Genomic DNA, 16,109 nt, shown 5'->3' on the forward strand with positions numbered 1-16,109 from the left:
TTTATAAATATGGAAAAATAGGCTTTGGCTGAAGAAAGGAATATAGTAATAGTGAGGAAAAACCTCTGAGGTCCCCCCCACCATATAACAACATACTTTGCATCAATGCAGACACTTTCATCCAAAGATCTCAAAGCACTTTACAAACATTAATGATTCCTCACAATGTGCCTATGCCATAGGTCAGTAAGTATTATTATCCTCATTTTAGAGAAATTTAGAGAAATTTGAAGCACAGGGAGCTGAAGGGGCTTTCCCTCAGTCAACCAGCAATCAATGCCAAAGCCAGAACTCCTAATTTCCCAGCCCTACTGGGTGCTCCCTTACTATTATGTATTTGTTTAATTCTCAAATGAAAGATCTTGGGGCAGAAAATCTGCCCCATTCTGCTCCCTTTACACTAGTCAAGAAACTGCTCACAAGGCCCCTGCTGGAGATTGCCCCTGGCAAGGAAGAAGTGACAGTGGGTGTAGAGCAGGTGTAGCCAACATTTCTGCCTTCCTTCCACAACTCTTGGTGCAAGAGGGCTAAGGCATGTCAGGAGCAGAAGGGAGTAGGAAGAAGCCTGGGAAGGGGATGGGTGGGACACCCTGGGGGCCGTAGGCAATTAGTGCAAGTTAGAGCAGCCCCAGCCTGCTCTAACCTGTGTTGAGGCTGGGGCACATATAACTATCGTCCTAATAGTCCCTTCACTCTGCTGTGCTAGGTGGGTGCAGCAGAGGACCTGGCCCCTTGTGTCTATTTCAATTCAAGTATCTGTTATTTCTGCTTTTTTCATCTTGGTGCCCCTGGGTAGTATCTTGCTTCATATGGGATATCAAGACAGAAGGGACACTCAAAAGTACAGACTCTGGCTTTTATAACCACTTATGGAGACACCATAATCCATATATGATTCTTATTACGGCATGAAAATAAATCTGTACCATGTTTAGAAACTAAAGGACCTGATCTTGCATTGCTTGCACAAGAAGAAATAACATGTTACTGGTTTACATATGGAAAGCCTTTGTAGAAAATATTTGACACTCTTGGTTTCATTGCAGTTAAACAGGGCTGTTTAATATTTAAAAAATAGTTTCTATTACAATCTTACTTCTATTTTCAAACTACGTATTAAATCAGCGTGCAGGCTGGTGTGCAGTTTTTTTCACTGGGTTCTCAGGTTGCTAGTTTTAAAAATTATGTCACTTTTCTGCAACATGGTCATTGCCAGCAGGAGGTTCAAGTGCAATTTGAAAGTTTATTCTGGGACTACATATCAATTTATTGCATGGCAAAAAGTGATTCCCATTGCACACTTTGTAGGCACAGCTGCACTGAGCCGAATGGATGCTATTTTCCTTTCATTTTTCTGGGGCATATTTACATTGCTAACGTTTTGAGAGTCTGTACTTTCTACCCAAAAGAAAACAAAAGTTAATGTTACATCTTTGATCATATAAACCCTGCTCCTGCTCTCACTGATTTTGAAGGTCTAGGATCAGACCCAGAATGAAAGAGAATTGGAATTCTAAGGTCAATACTTCCAAGAAGGTTGCTAGTTTGATTGGAATATTTCTTTTTTTTTTTTTAAATTAGACAATTTCAAAATGGTCCTGCAGTCCTAGGTCCATGGTTTTTATTGAGCCAGTTCATATCTTGTTTATACCTCTGCAAGTGTGGCCACACCTTGTCCCAACACTCCCCAACGCCTTTGGACTCGCACTCGGAGAGGCACTAGAAGTTTGTAGTTTCTAGTGCACAAGGACTACAGTAATGTTGGCCCTGGCACAGGGAAGGCAGGAGTGACGGGGGTAGGAGGAAGCCTCCTGGCACCCTACACCTGGTGCACCTAAATGAGGGCCAGGGACAATGTAGCAGCCTATGGTGATTTGATTAGATGGGCTGTGCGAAATATTTTCATGAAAATGTGAACCATGCCAAACTTGCCCGTTTCCAAGTTTCATCCCACACTTGAAACTCAGGTAATGTTTGCTCACACATTTTCACAGTTAACTTCAGCCAGTTTCTGTCTTTAAATCAAAATCATGTGAAATTTGCAGTTTTGCACTGCACCAAGTGAGCACCCCTTTGACATGGTAAGGGTTTTTGAACATGAAATGTGTGTGGATGGAGTTCAAACCACACAGATTGAAACCAACAGTACATGATCACCCAAATGCTGGCAAAGCAAAACTGCTGCACAATTATCATTAAATACCAGAGCTCACACAAACAGACTAAGCGCTGAGAATTATGTGGTAACCACAGTAAGAGCCTAACACAGACAACACTCCATTGACTTCACTGACCAGTTATGCTTGGGTAAGGACTGCAGAATGAGGCCAAGGGTGTTGAGGCCAAATAAACATTTTGAAAGTACCTTTCAACATGCAGCATAAAAATCTGCTCACGGAGCTTTGTTTAAAATAGCTTTTGCTTAGTAATCAGTGGAACAGGAGTCATAATTTGGAAGCTTGAAGCTAATGACTGACAGTAGATATGAGCCATAAATTCTTCTCATCCTTGAGCTGTGGCATGTCACTTTATAATTAAAGCAGAATGAACTTTAAAGTTGATGCTTGAATAGCTTAGTAACACACTTAAGAAGATTTCTTCTAAAGCAGAGCTTTCGGCACAGTGCTTAGGGAATTTAGGGCTCTGTCCTGGTGCTTCAGTACAGCCGAGGGCTGGAGTGGTATGGATCCACATTACCTCAGCAGGACCTCTGGGAGGCACTCTGCCTCAAAGAGAATTCTCCCTAAGCTGTTGGGCGTGCAGGGGGAATGCTGGGAATAGCCCACTACTAGATACCTTCAGAAGGTGCACCATAGATCCCCCCATGCAGCCAGCTGTCTCTGTTGGCAGGTATATGGGAAGGAGGTGGACCCATGTTCCTGTCGTCTTTGGGGTATCTTGCATCCTAGGAGTGCCTAGAGGAAGCAGACATTGCGCTTCAGGGACTAGAGCTGTGTTGTGCAGGTGTGCACAGGGCTGGTGTAGTGAAGTGCCTAAGAGCCCGCAGAGTAGCAGGGCGCACTGGCTCTTGATGCTCAGCAGGAGTTGCACATAGTCTCTTTTAAAATCTCCACTCTGAATGTACCTCATAACTTTATAGTGCCTCAGCTAACTTCAGTTAAGTCAGGATTTTGTTATGGAACAGGAGTCATGGAATCAATGCTCTTATAGGAGGGAGGGAGGGTAAAAACCCATGAGTCCTGACAGTAAGTCTTTACTGTCCAGCCCTCGCCTGGACAGTCTAAATATATATGTGTGTGTGTGTTTGTGTGTGTGTGTGTGTTCGACGATGACATTTTTATGCTCTTTCTTTTTGTGGATTCTGGAGTGACTCTGAAGTCCAAAGCGTGACGTGCATGCTCGTGAGCAGATCGGGCAGACAAAGTCATTGGTGAGCGTCTGGTAGCTGCGGCAGTAGTATGATGCTTTTCCCTTGCAGCAAACAATCGATTATTTCTGTCATCTTCAAAGGCTTGGAAAGCTCTGAGTGCTGTGTGTTGCTATGCTGCTCTATTTAACGCAGCCTTCTCAACATCATCCGGTTTTATTGCACCAAAGTGTGTGTTGTTCTTAATGCTGTCCTTGTAGCACTTTCTGGGGCAGCCTTGGTTCCTGTGTCCTTGTGCCAATTATCCATAGAAAATTTTTCTGGGGAGTCAATATTCATGCATCCTAATGATGTGTCCAACCCAACATAGTTGGGCTTTTATCAGCATGGCCTTGACGCTTGTGGTATTTGACTTTTGGAGAACCTCCAGGTTGGTACTTTTGTCCTGCCAGCGGATCGTGCAGAGACTGCATAGGGAAGGCCTCTAGCTGTTTGATATGCCATTTGTATGGTGTCCAAGTCGCACAGCCATAGAGGAGAGATGTGAGCACAAAAGCATTGTAAAGTTTTATTTTTGTTGAGAGGGTTATGTTGTGGGATTTCAGTACTTTGCTACATAGCTTTCCTAATGACTGAGAAGCTTTCTCTATCCTGTTCATGATCGCTTTGTCAAGAGATCCATCATTGGCGATGTTGCTGCCGAGATAGGTAAAACTGCCAACTTTAGTTTAGTTGGATTCCACTAATGTATATGGTAGGAGATATTGCATGGAGAAGTGAAGATGATTGGTGCATCACCACAGTTTTTTTCAGGCTGCTTGTGAGGCCAAACAATTTTGATGCTTCAGTGAAGCGATCTACAATGCACTGGAGATCTCCCTCTGTGTGTGCTAGGAGGGTACAATCATCAGCAAAGAGTGCTTCTCATATTAGTAGTTCTGTTACTTTTGTTTTTGCTTTAAGCCTTGTAAGATTGAAGACTGAGCCATTGTGTCTGTATCTGATGTATATGCCATTGTTGAACCATCTGTAGCATGGTTGAGAACTTGGGTGAAGAAGAGCTTGAACAGTACAGGGGCAAGGACACAGCCTTGTTTGACACCATTTGAAATGGGAAAGGAGTCAGTGGGATCGCCATTAAAAAGTACCTGACCTTGCATCCCCTCATGGAATAAATGAATAATCTTTGCCAGTTTTGGTGGGCAACCAAATTTGCTGAGGATCATCCATAATCCTTCTCTACTGACTGTATCAAATGCTTTTGTGAGATCAATGAAAACACTTAACAGATTCACATTTGTTCGATACATTTTTCTTGTATTTAAAGTCCTTTAAGGGAATAATATACAACAACTTGCCACCTGAAATGGAATTACCCAGACACTTCAATTTAACACACTGGATTAGATAAAACAATAAAACAAATTTATTAACTCAAAGAGATGGATTTTAAATGAGTACAGGTGAGGAGGCATAAGAATTAGAAATGGTTACAAGAAAAATAAAGATAAAACACTGTCTAGTGCCTAACATAACAATCTATATTAGATCCAAGCAAAGTTTCTCACCACATGCTTCCAGCAGTATTACTGACCAATGTCTAGGTAAGGACTCCTCTCCAGAGTCCTTCTTTTCTCTTCTCAGGTGTAAAGAGTGAACTAGACAGGGAGAGAAAAGAGAGGCACCTTTGGGGTATTTGCCCCTCATTTTATAGTTTCAGTCCCCCTCATGTAAAGCATTTCCAGCTGAGAACCAGGAACCAAAGAGTCTGTGTGGAAGAATGTTCCCTGCTGGGTTTTTTTCACCTGTATATGCTCACATGCAGGTTTCCTTTTGTTTCCTCCCTTTCCCCCTCTTTGCTTGATGACTTTGTTTGCAGCTTAAATGTAAATTAAGGCAAACACACACTCCTTTGTTCAAGACAGGTCTGTTTGACCAGTTTGATGCTATGTGAGTCTGAACATGCATTTTTAATATCATAAAGGGGGGAATTTATAACTTTGCACATAATGCTGATGCACACATTTTACCGTGATATTACTGATCAGCAAGTTATACGTTTTCAGATGATACCTCGTAAGGCATACCTTGTACAAATATTACAGTAGTGTATAGGGCAGTGGTAGGCAACCTGCGGCCCGCCAGACAGTTTGTTTACATCTGCACAGCCACCCGCAGCTCCCAGTGGCTGTGGTTCGCTGTTCCCAGCCAATGGAAGCTGTGGGAAGTGGTGTGGGAATGTTTGAAGGGATGTTTCCCTTTGCCCCATGTTCGATTTTTTTTTTTTTGCTCATTTATCTTCACTTCTCACAGAGCCTTCCATATGTAAATATATTTACCCTTGCTGTTGTATTTGAGGGCAAACAGCTTGATTTCCTCACTGAAGTCCATGTAAATGATTCTGTAATAAAGTACATTTCTTGTAAGTGATCCCATACGAATGAATTACTTATTAAAGTTGAATGCATGAAATAATGAATCGGCATCTTATTGTGTTTTCTTCCTTTGCAGTCTTCCCTGCAGGCATTTTGCAGCCACCTTTCTTCAGTGCCTCTCAATCCAAATCACTGAATTATGGTGGCATTGGTATGGTCATTGGCCATGAAATCACTCATGGATTTGACGACAATGGTAAGGTTCAGGGTTTTTATTTTTTGTAGACATTATGTTATTGACTGCATACTTTGCAGTCTAGTCATTCAAGGTAGAAGATACAAAGATGATGCTTCTAGGACCCAATCATATTTTCTTGTACTGATTTTCTTGATTTGCACTGGTATTCTCTGAGAGCAACAGAGGCACTAAGGTAGCCTCAGGGCCGCAGCAGTAGCAGGGGTGCCGGAACAGGGAGCCCAGGGGGCCATGGCCCCACCATTTTTAAAAGTGAGGAGCAAGCAGGAGGCGGGGTCTTGGGGAGAAGAGGCAGCATGAAGGCAGGGCCTTAAGAGGAAGGGGCACTACAGGGGGCGGGACCATGGTTCAGGCACTGGTTCCCCCGCTTCCCCCCACTTTTAAGAAGCTTATGTCACTCTTGAGCAGTAGCACAGCAAAGCACATGCGCTCCCTCCATCATGGTTTTTTGACCAGTGGATCTCCTGCTTTTCCCCCAGGCTATTCCCAAAGCCCCTTGTATGCTATTGTGGAGAGAGCCTTATGTTGTAGGCAACAATACCTGTCCTTCCTGACTAGAACACAGGCTTGTTTTGAAAGAAGAAAAGGGCATCATTTCTGTGATTGCTTCATTACAGAAACACCTATTTTCATGGACAATTATACTGTAATATATTTTCTTCTAACTGAGAAAGTAACTTTTATTGCCCTTCATTACTGCATCATCAGCTTGTTTCTTACATACATCATTCTGTGCACATATCATTACAGGTAGAAATTTTAATGAAAATGGGGACCTCATGGACTGGTGGACGCAAGAATCAGCACAACATTTTAAGGATCAGTCCCAGTGTATGGTATACCAGTATGGAAACTTTTCGTGGGACCTAGCAGGTGGAAAACATGTAGGTCATTCATAATTTCTGTCTCTACAATGTCATTTTAAATGAAGTAAGATGGACATTTAAGGCCAATCCCACAAACTCTTATTCATGAGAGTAGTGCCATTGAGGTGTATGGCCCAGATTAGCCCCCCTCAGAAAAACCTATGGAAGGAGACTTTGGTGGATGACATCTCCAAGAAGATCACATACATACTGTCTGTCCCAGCAGGGGACAGGATTTACCCCCCCTTTGTAAGACCATGGTTTGTGACTGCAAATCTACACCAGCATTGGGCCCTGAAAGCCCTCCCCTCCCCCTTCAACTTTCTGGTAGAACAGGAAAGATAATCTGCTATATTTTTGGCTTCATTTCCTTGGAGCTGGAGGTGGGGATAATGTACCTCCCAGTCTAAACTCATCCTGCCTGCTACTTTCCCTGGCCCACTCAGTCTCTCCCCCTGCATTGTCAGCAGCACAGATCCCAACCCACATAGAGACAGGCCTCCAATGCATCTGGAGAGAGCTATGGTATTCATCACTATAGTATCTTGAGTCCTGAATAAATAGAGGCTTGCAGGTTCAGGCCCTTAGTCTGTTCGTGTATGTTTAACATTCCATTAACTCATAAAAGCAGGTGACAATAACATCTGTCTTCTTTTTTTTAACTGAATATGGGTCCAGCCCATTTAACTCAAATGGCAAAATTTCCAGTTGAAGTAGTATTGAAGGATACTCAGTCATATCAGTGTATTTCTATTTCTCTTATAAACAGAGACCTATATTAGCACATTTTCCTTCCATTGCTGCAGTCTCCTCTACTCCTTTGGTCTGGAATTTGCTTAGAGTCTAAGCAGAGCTGTGAACCCTTCAAAGTTCAATTTGAACAGCTTCAGGAATTTGTCAGAACCATTTTGCATATATTCACACAGGGGTGGCTCCAGGCACCAGTGCCCCACGCGCATGCCTGGGGCAGCAAGCCACGGGGGGCGGCCTGCCAGTCGCCGTGAGGGCGGCAGTTAGGCTACCTTTGGTGGCATGCCTGCGGGAGGTCCGCCGGTCCCGCAGCTTCAGTGGCAATTCGGCGGTGGGTACGCTGAAGGCGCGGGACCAATGGACCTCCTGCAGGCATGCCGCCGAATCTGCATTACCAGTGGACCTCCCACAGGTGTGCCACCAAAAGCCGCCTGACTGCATACATACATAGAGCTGCCCTTGTATTCACAGGTTGTGAAGTTAAGCAAAGTTGGCATTCAAACAATTGTCTCTCTCTCATAGAGGAAGGGTCTTACAGTTAAAGACCTGGATTAGGATTTAGGGTTATGTGGGTTCAATCTTGGATTTGCTGATTTCCTTGTGTGATCTTGGGCAAATCATATAAGCTCTCTTTGTCCCCAGTCCCCATCTGTAAAACCGGGATAACATCACTTCCCTACTTCATCAGGATGTTGTGAGAATGAATTCATTAATGTATGTGAGGCACTCAGATATCACCACAGAAAGGCCGATAAATAACTGTTAACTCTCATGGAGCTACAATCCCTGGTTTGGAATGCATACATTTGCATGGGTTTGTACAAAGTTTGGTGGTTCACTAGAACAGCAGCCATATCCTGTGACTTGTCCCACACAACTTATCCCAGTGAACCTCCTTCAAACTAAAACTGCACTGAAAAAAAAAGCATCCTCCTAACCAAACAGCGCAAAGAAATGTTGACACAGAACCAGCCCTAATAATCTAAGCTAGTTGAGAAAGGCAGATAGAACTAGACAGAGGTAAAGCAGACTTTGAGTGTCACTGCAGTTCCAAGCTTGCATTTCTCACAGTTCAAAGACTGAGTTTCAATGCTCTTTCATCTGAAGTCTCTGCTGAGCTGCCTGCATTCTCGGTGGACAGCTTGTAAAGGCTTGTACTGCACTAATGTGCTTTCCAGTTTGTGTTGCTGTTTCTTTCACAGAGAAGGTCACACAGCAAACGAGCATGAGCCCCTGAAACACTGTTGGACAGTAAACGGGTGGAAGGCGTTTACAATAGCACCCAATTCCATTGTGAAAGGCCAGTTCTTACAACATCAATCTTGTTTATTTTGGACTTCTCTGGATAACCACATGCAGTGTTCAGCAGTGCTGAAAGCTATTTGTATAAAGAGCAGAGTTTCAATGGGATGGAACCTCCTGCTGAAAGTGATGCATGAGGGGTTGCTCCCAGCTGTACCCTTAACTCCTATTGTCTCTTTGTTGACAGCTGACAAGTCTGTTCATTGCCATACAGAACATGCAAAGACAAACTCCCATCCTGAGGAGTTTTCAATCTAACAGCTATACCAATAAGATCACCAGAATCATTTAAAAATCATTTCGGTGAAATAACAGTGCAGGTTTTTGTTCTGATATTTATCCACCCTCAGAATTGAATCTAATGATGAGATGCAGTTTTATGACTTCAGATGACATGCAATTTTGGATTAAGGACTGGCAAAGTTTTTCAATAAAAATAAAGAGCCAGGTTCTCCACTAGCATAGCGCCATTATCTTTAGTGTTAATATGCTGATTTACACCCACTGAGGATCTGTCCCAGCGTGTTGATTAGACCATGAAGCTAAGGGGCCAACCACCTTGCCTGATATCCAGCAAAATTCCTAGTAAGGTACCAGCAGATTTGCCAGTCTTGGGTCTGTTAACTGATGTCTTCCAACATCATGAAGTCTGGATCTTCCCTGCTTCATGGGTTCCAGTGTATTCTGGCCACCACTGGCCTGGAGACCTTGAGCAATGATGATACAACCACACTGAGCCCAACAGAATCAGCCAGACCCACTGTTGAGATTATAGCAAAAGTAAGGAGGATGGCTTTGAGAAAGATAAGAAGCTGGATGTTAAGGACCCAAAGAACAAGAAAGTGAATTAATCAGCAGACATCAGAAAGTCTGGGCAAGAAAGATATGACAGCCATAAAATGCTCACTGTATCAAGAGGGAGGGAATTAGGGTTTGGAGACAAGAGAGACAGACAATGTTCAGATGCATTAACATAAATCTTCCGTTAAATATTCAAATCTGGGAGGGCTTGCTTGAAACTTTTGCCATTCACTCGTCTCTGCTTTGGAATCTGAGACCTCTAGTCAAGGCCAAAGTGGGTAAATAAACAGGAGATATTCAGAAGTTTAGCACTGTAATTCCCAGGATAGAGAAGCTTTTCCTGTGAGAAAACCTGCAACTTTTTCATTTCTCTCTTTGCAGCTGAGTGGAATCAATACTCTGGGAGAAAACATTGCTGATAATGGGGGTGTTAGACAAGCTTATAAGGTGAGAAAGGTCCATTTTCTCTCTGTCCTCACAGTTGAGATTATTACTGTTGAAACAAATTTATTAAAGTGCCTTGGCGGGGGGAAGCAGTTTTTATGTGGCAAAGACAGAATGACACTTTACTGTAATTCTCTGTCACCGTGTCAGCTTCTAAAACAACGGAAACCTTGTTACCTTTTGTTCAGTATATTACTCATTTTAGGGAAGGGATTCTCTATTCCTAGTGCTCTTTCATTTATTATTGCCCATTATAGTTCTCTCTAGCTCTCTCTCATTATTACTCGTTGGACATAAAGAATTTGTAGAATGAAAACACTTAGTGAATCAATGCCACACAAACTTTAACCTGACTGAATGATCATATCGACCTGTTGTCTATGTCTGTTCACCAACATTCTGTTTATGAATGGCAGGGAAAGGTAATAGTAGTCTTCCAAGATCCACCCACAAAACAATCTCTGCCCACATGAAACGCCATTCACAGTAGATTGCTCAGATGTTCAAAATACGATCCTGCTTGCTTTCAGGGCTTGGTTCCCCCTTATTGAGGTCCAGATACACTCATCAGCTCTGTAGGCTACCCCTGGGTGGGGGCCCAGGTAGGGTTCCAAGTCTGATTGAAGCTATTCCGGGAGATTTTTTTCCCCCAACATGACATAATGTCATTTTCTTAAAATATCCTATTAAATTGCTTTCAATAGTCACCAGGAGATCAATGCCGATTCCAGGAGACTCCAGGCCAATCCTGGAGGGTTGGCAACACTAGGCCCAGATGCCCTGCTAGGCTCTTCTAGGCTTCTTGGGTTTGGGATGGGAAAATGGCAGTACTTTCCCAGTTCCACTCTTGAGGCACCACAGTGAGCTGTCCATCACAGCAGATGACGTAGATCCTCATAGCATGACCTGCCCTCTCCTTTTCCACTTTAATCAGAGTGAAATATTTCACAATGTTGACACTTAATACATTATCACTCCACACCAGAGCACCCCTGGAACAAATGGGACAGCTCAGACCTCTCCAAGCTATTGTTTCAGGTTCTGCAAACACAGGAATCACTGCATCAGTTACGCTCAATTCACTAGGGAGTTCCTGGAAAGCTTAGATTCTGGAGAACAAAGCAGCAGCCAGAAAGAGAAGCTGGTGTGTCATACTGCTACCTACAAGCTCAATCCAAGCCCTGATTTAGCATTTAAACAAGACAGCACAAATACACAGGACATTATCCTGACTCAAGTCAATGGGAGCCAGAGCAAACCTAGCATAGGGAATACTAGCAAGTCAGCAGTACTACCAAGAAGGAACTGAGTCTTCAGAGTTACTGTGATATCACAGATATGGGTCTGTATTAGAACATGTGAGAGGAGCAAGTTTCACTTGATGACAACAGATTTTTTGCAAGATTTTACAAGAATTTATTTCAGGAAAAATTTTCACCACTTCTGCCAATGAACACTTTTTCTTCTTTTCAAAATAAAAAGAACCTACAAACTAACAAATCAACTTAATTACAACCTGAAAAATGGCCTGCATTTTCATAAAAGAAGCCATAGGGAAAATTTCCTTTTTCATAAAGAAATGTTGCATTTGTCACCCCAAAATCAGTTTTACACCAGAAGTAGGTATGAATCAGATTCTGATTGCCTACAATGTAAATATGGAGTAAGAGCAGTGAAGTTACTCCACATTCACACCATGTAAGTCAGACCAGATTCTGGTTGACTAGAGCTTATAACTGAAGCATTGTCATAATTCCTGTGGTAAAAGCCTATGCATTTAATTAAATAACTTGAAATTACTTACATTCATGGAGAAAACAAAGAATTTGGGAACAGAATAACATTTGTGTATTGTGTGAAATTGGAGAAGATGGTGATTTTTGCTGCAACTGAAACTTGTTACCCCACAGCTCTAACTGTAGTATCATGGAAAGGATCAGGCTAGAAATGTTAGCTGATTAAACAGCAGAATAAAGCCTCTGTTTATACACTAATCATCTTGGAGACAGATTGTGCCCCCTTGAGCCCAGGCACAGAGGGCTCCTTCATGTGCAGAAGCGGCTCAGTCCACTCCCCACTGCTGTCCATGCAGCTAGCCAGCGGTGGTCTGAGGGGAAGAGTGGGTGGGTGAGATGAACATCATCTCCTTATTCTGGTCTCATGCACTGTACTTTAGGAAGACAGCACAGCATCAGGCTGCATTAACTTTTCTACATAGCCCCAGGCTCTGGGGACCATGGTGGGGTAGTCCACCTCTGTTAGAGTGACTCCGAAGGAACATGCACAAGCCCACAGTGCTGAGGGTCAGGGCCTCCATGTGACTGGCTCTCTGGGGCCTGCCAGATTTGGAAGTTAGCCCCTCACTCTTTTCTGTGGAAGTTCAATCCCCCTGTCCACAAGGAGATGATATGACCAGGGCTTAAATTCAGCTGGTGCTGTCTGGAGCAGAGCTCCAGTAAACATTTTCAATCCCCCTGGAGTCTTTATAGGATTTTGGGAGAGGGATGGTGGGGAGGACTCCAGGAAATACTCTATAAGAATGTAAGCCCTGGATATGAGGGAATCTCCCAGAAGCCCCCTGCCATGGCAGGGGACAATCTAGCCCAGGGGTCAGCAACCTTTCAGAAGTGGTGTGCCGAGTCTTCATTTATTCACTCTAATTTAAGGTTTCGTGTGCCAGTAATACATTTTAACATTTTAGAAGGTCTCTTTCTATAAGTCTATAATATATATCTAAACTATTGTTGTATGTAAAGTAAATAAGGTTTTTAAAATGTTGAAGAAGCTTCATTTAAAATTAAATTAAAATGCAGAGCCCCCCAGACCGATGGCCAGGACCCGGGCAGTGTGAGTGCTACTGAAAAGCTGCACGCGTGCCACCTTCGGTACGCATGCCATAGGTCGCCTACGCCTGATCTAGCCATAGGTAATTAGTAATGCTGGGAAATGCAGTGCGAGTACATGACAGTTAAATGGGATCTGATAAAATATTAACTAACGTAAAGCTTGCTGGAGTGGGGAGGTTATTGTCTAGAGGTATTGCCTACAGTCTCTACTGTTATTGTCATACAAGCACAATTCTTCTCCTGTACATTATCTTTACTATAAAAAGGTGCATGACATCTGGATGCCGAGGGCATGACATATTACCAGCTATCACATCTTTCCTACTGAGACAATGATATCGCTGTGTTTCCTTTTCTATCAGTAAATTGCATTCCTTGGGCCTAATCCTCCCCTCACTTACCCCAGTATAAATCAGGAGTAACTGCCTGAACTCGGTGGAACTACACCACTGTAAAACTGATCTGAGAGGAGAATCAGGCCCTGGTCAATCAGGCCATTGCATTTCTTTCCTATGCTGGCCCCTCTTTTTCTGCACATGGGTGGTATTCAGCCAGAAAGGATACCTAAGATAGTCTTGCTGTCTTATGTCAAATAATCCATGTTCCTTCTCATTATAGTGCCATTTTGATAAGGGAAATAGGAAACCATAACATTTCTGCTCCATTCGTTTTGCAGGCCTATGAAAACTTTGTAAAAAAAAATGGAAAAGAAAAACTGCTTCCCGGGTTTGACATGAACCATAAGCAGCTGTTCTTCCTGAACTTTGCACAGGTATTGTATCCTCCTTGACTGAAGGTTTGAAAATGTTTTGAGTTACAATTTCACTGTAAGCTGGAACAGCAGTCTGACATTTCTCATTCTAACAAGAGCTGGCAGGATTGTTAAATTGAGCAGTGGCCATAGCAAAGCAGACAGGATGTTAATCCTAGCCATACACTTGAATTCATGCAGGAGTAAGTCTGCTAGGCACATTCTGCTAGGCTCAAATGCCTGTGAAAGTGCACTACAGTATGTGGGGTTTTATAGAATCCACATTTTTTCACTGTGGTCCAATTTGAAATGTGTTTTCCAGCATTAAATGTTTCGTAATAAAACTAAAGCAGCACTTCTCCTGAAAAATCTTATTCACAACAGATCACTTTCTTTCTGATATGTTTCTAGATATGGTGTGGAACGTACCGTCCAGAATATGCTGTCAACTCCATTAAAACTGATACGCATAGCCCAGGCAAATTCAGGTCAGTGTTTATAATCATCCTCGGCTGTAAGGTAGCTTTTCATTGTAGATATCAAAGCACTCTACAAAGCAGGGCAAGTATCATTATCCTCATTTTATGGGTGTGACACAAAGAAGTGACATGACTATCTCAAGGTCAGACAGCAGGTCAGTGACAGAGCCAGGAATAGATTGCAAACTTCCAGGCTCGTGTCCTTTCCATGTTGCCTTCTATGATCATGTTCATTTAAGTTAGAGCTAGCCTCTGCTAAGGTTCTCCCCAAGATGGCCGAAAGACAGACAGGGAAGTGACTTAAAGGGCTGCATGGCCTGAAGGCTAGGATTGAAATCCTGGCTCTGCTGAAGTCAATGGCAAAACTCCCACTGATTTCATTGGAGCAAGGATTTCACTTTGTATGTCTCTCTTGACAGCTGTAAGAGGAGAGGGCTTAGCTAGGGAAAGATGAAGAAATCAAATGGTCTCTCCACAAATAGGGATAATGGAAGGGAGGAGGATGGGCCTTTCTCTATTGTGGGAGCTCGTTGCCTAAAGATATGCGGGCATCACACCAAATCAGAAGCAGGAGCACCCTCCAGAACTCCAGGGGTGTTTTTGTTTTGTTTTTTATTGTCTGGATTGGGTCTTTTCCTTCACTAGTATTGCACAGACAGTGTGACTGTATCCCTAGACCAACATTATTATTATTTAATTATACTGAGGCAGTGTCTAGGCCACAAACAGGACTGGGGCAGCATTGTACTGGGCACTGTACAAACACAAGGGAAACAAGGTCCCTGTTCCCTCCCTATCCCTAACAAGAGGGAAGAAAAAAAGGCTGGTAACAGAGATTCTCCACCCCTTGAGCAACAACAGACCCACACACTGTGGCATGATGGAGAGTGGAGTCATCGGTGGTCATGCCTAGTGGTAGGAGTCCAAATGCCAGACCCAAGGGGCAAGAGAGGGTGGGAGCCAGGAATCAGAGCCGAGGGTCAGAACTGCATTACCAGGAGTCAGGGAAGGCAGCAGTAGGGCTGGCTCAGAGGCAAGAGCAAAGCTGGGACAGGACTGGGTGCAGGGCGGGGTCTAGGCTGGAGCAGTGGAGCTTGGAGTGAGACAAGCACAGGGAAGCAGAGACTCTGTGGACATGTGCATTGAGCAACCAGCAACCTACTGCTCCTGCTGAGCTTAAGAACCGGCCTGCTAGCTTCCTCAGCCAGTCAGGCAGGGCGGTCCATCAGCCAGCCTAGCTGACTTGTTAGGCTCTCAGGAGTACTAAGCAAGTGCAGCTGCAGGGCCTTCCTCCTGACAAGCCGACCAGTTTTGGAGAAAGCTGACTCCGTGTGTGAGGGGGTGTCAGGAGGAAGGCCCTGCAGCTGCACTTGCTCAGTACTCCTGACAGTCTAAAGAGTCAGCTAGGCTGCCTGACTTCCTTTTCCCCTGCAGGGGCTGCTCCCAGGGCAGGTCAGACCCACCTCTGGGATCTCCCCCAGCTGCAGGAAGCTCCACGGCTCCAGCTGTGTCCTCCCCATTCAGAGAGGCTGCTGCTCCAGATGTCACCCCTCCTCCCCCACACGGAAAGGCTGCAGCTCCAGCTGTCACCCTCCCCCATGCAGAGACTGCAGCTCCAGCCCCGCACTCGGGTAGGAGACTGCTGAGAAAACCACAGAGATGGTAACCCACGCTCCCATACCCTGCTACCCTCACTTCTGTGCTGCTGCTGGCAGTGGGTTTGGAGCTGGGCGCCCAGTCAGCAGCCTTCTTCTCTGACTGCCCAGCTCTGAAGGCAGCACCCCTGCCAGCCCCAGGGCAGAAGTGAGGGTGGCAATCCCACGACCCCCCTACAATTGCCTTTCAACCCTCCCACCTTTGGTTACCACACCTTGAAATTTCAGATGTAAACATCTGAAAACGTGAAATTGA

At 44.1% G+C, this 16,109-nt stretch overlaps 1 protein-coding gene and 1 long non-coding RNA gene across 3 annotated transcripts in view; one reads left to right on the forward strand and one right to left on the reverse strand.

The window, feature by feature from the left end:
- The window catches only part of LOC128843143 (uncharacterized), a 145,182-nt gene that overhangs the window by 118,498 nt on the left and 10,575 nt on the right, over positions 1–16,109 (reverse strand). The gene's annotated exons all lie outside the window — the stretch shown is intronic.
- MME (membrane metalloendopeptidase) overlaps positions 1–16,109 on the forward strand; it is a 68,540-nt gene that overhangs the window by 48,221 nt on the left and 4,210 nt on the right. The window contains exons 18-22 of the mRNA XM_054039717.1: positions 5,840–5,959; positions 6,710–6,843; positions 10,060–10,125; positions 13,645–13,740; positions 14,131–14,207. Of these exons, the coding sequence (XP_053895692.1) occupies positions 5,840–5,959; positions 6,710–6,843; positions 10,060–10,125; positions 13,645–13,740; positions 14,131–14,207 (493 nt within the window). The remainder of the gene's footprint in view (positions 1–5,839; positions 5,960–6,709; positions 6,844–10,059; positions 10,126–13,644; positions 13,741–14,130; positions 14,208–16,109) is intronic.

Source organism: Malaclemys terrapin, chromosome 9 (genome assembly GCF_027887155.1).
Source record: "Malaclemys terrapin pileata isolate rMalTer1 chromosome 9, rMalTer1.hap1, whole genome shotgun sequence".
NCBI lineage: Eukaryota > Metazoa > Chordata > Testudines > Emydidae > Malaclemys > Malaclemys terrapin.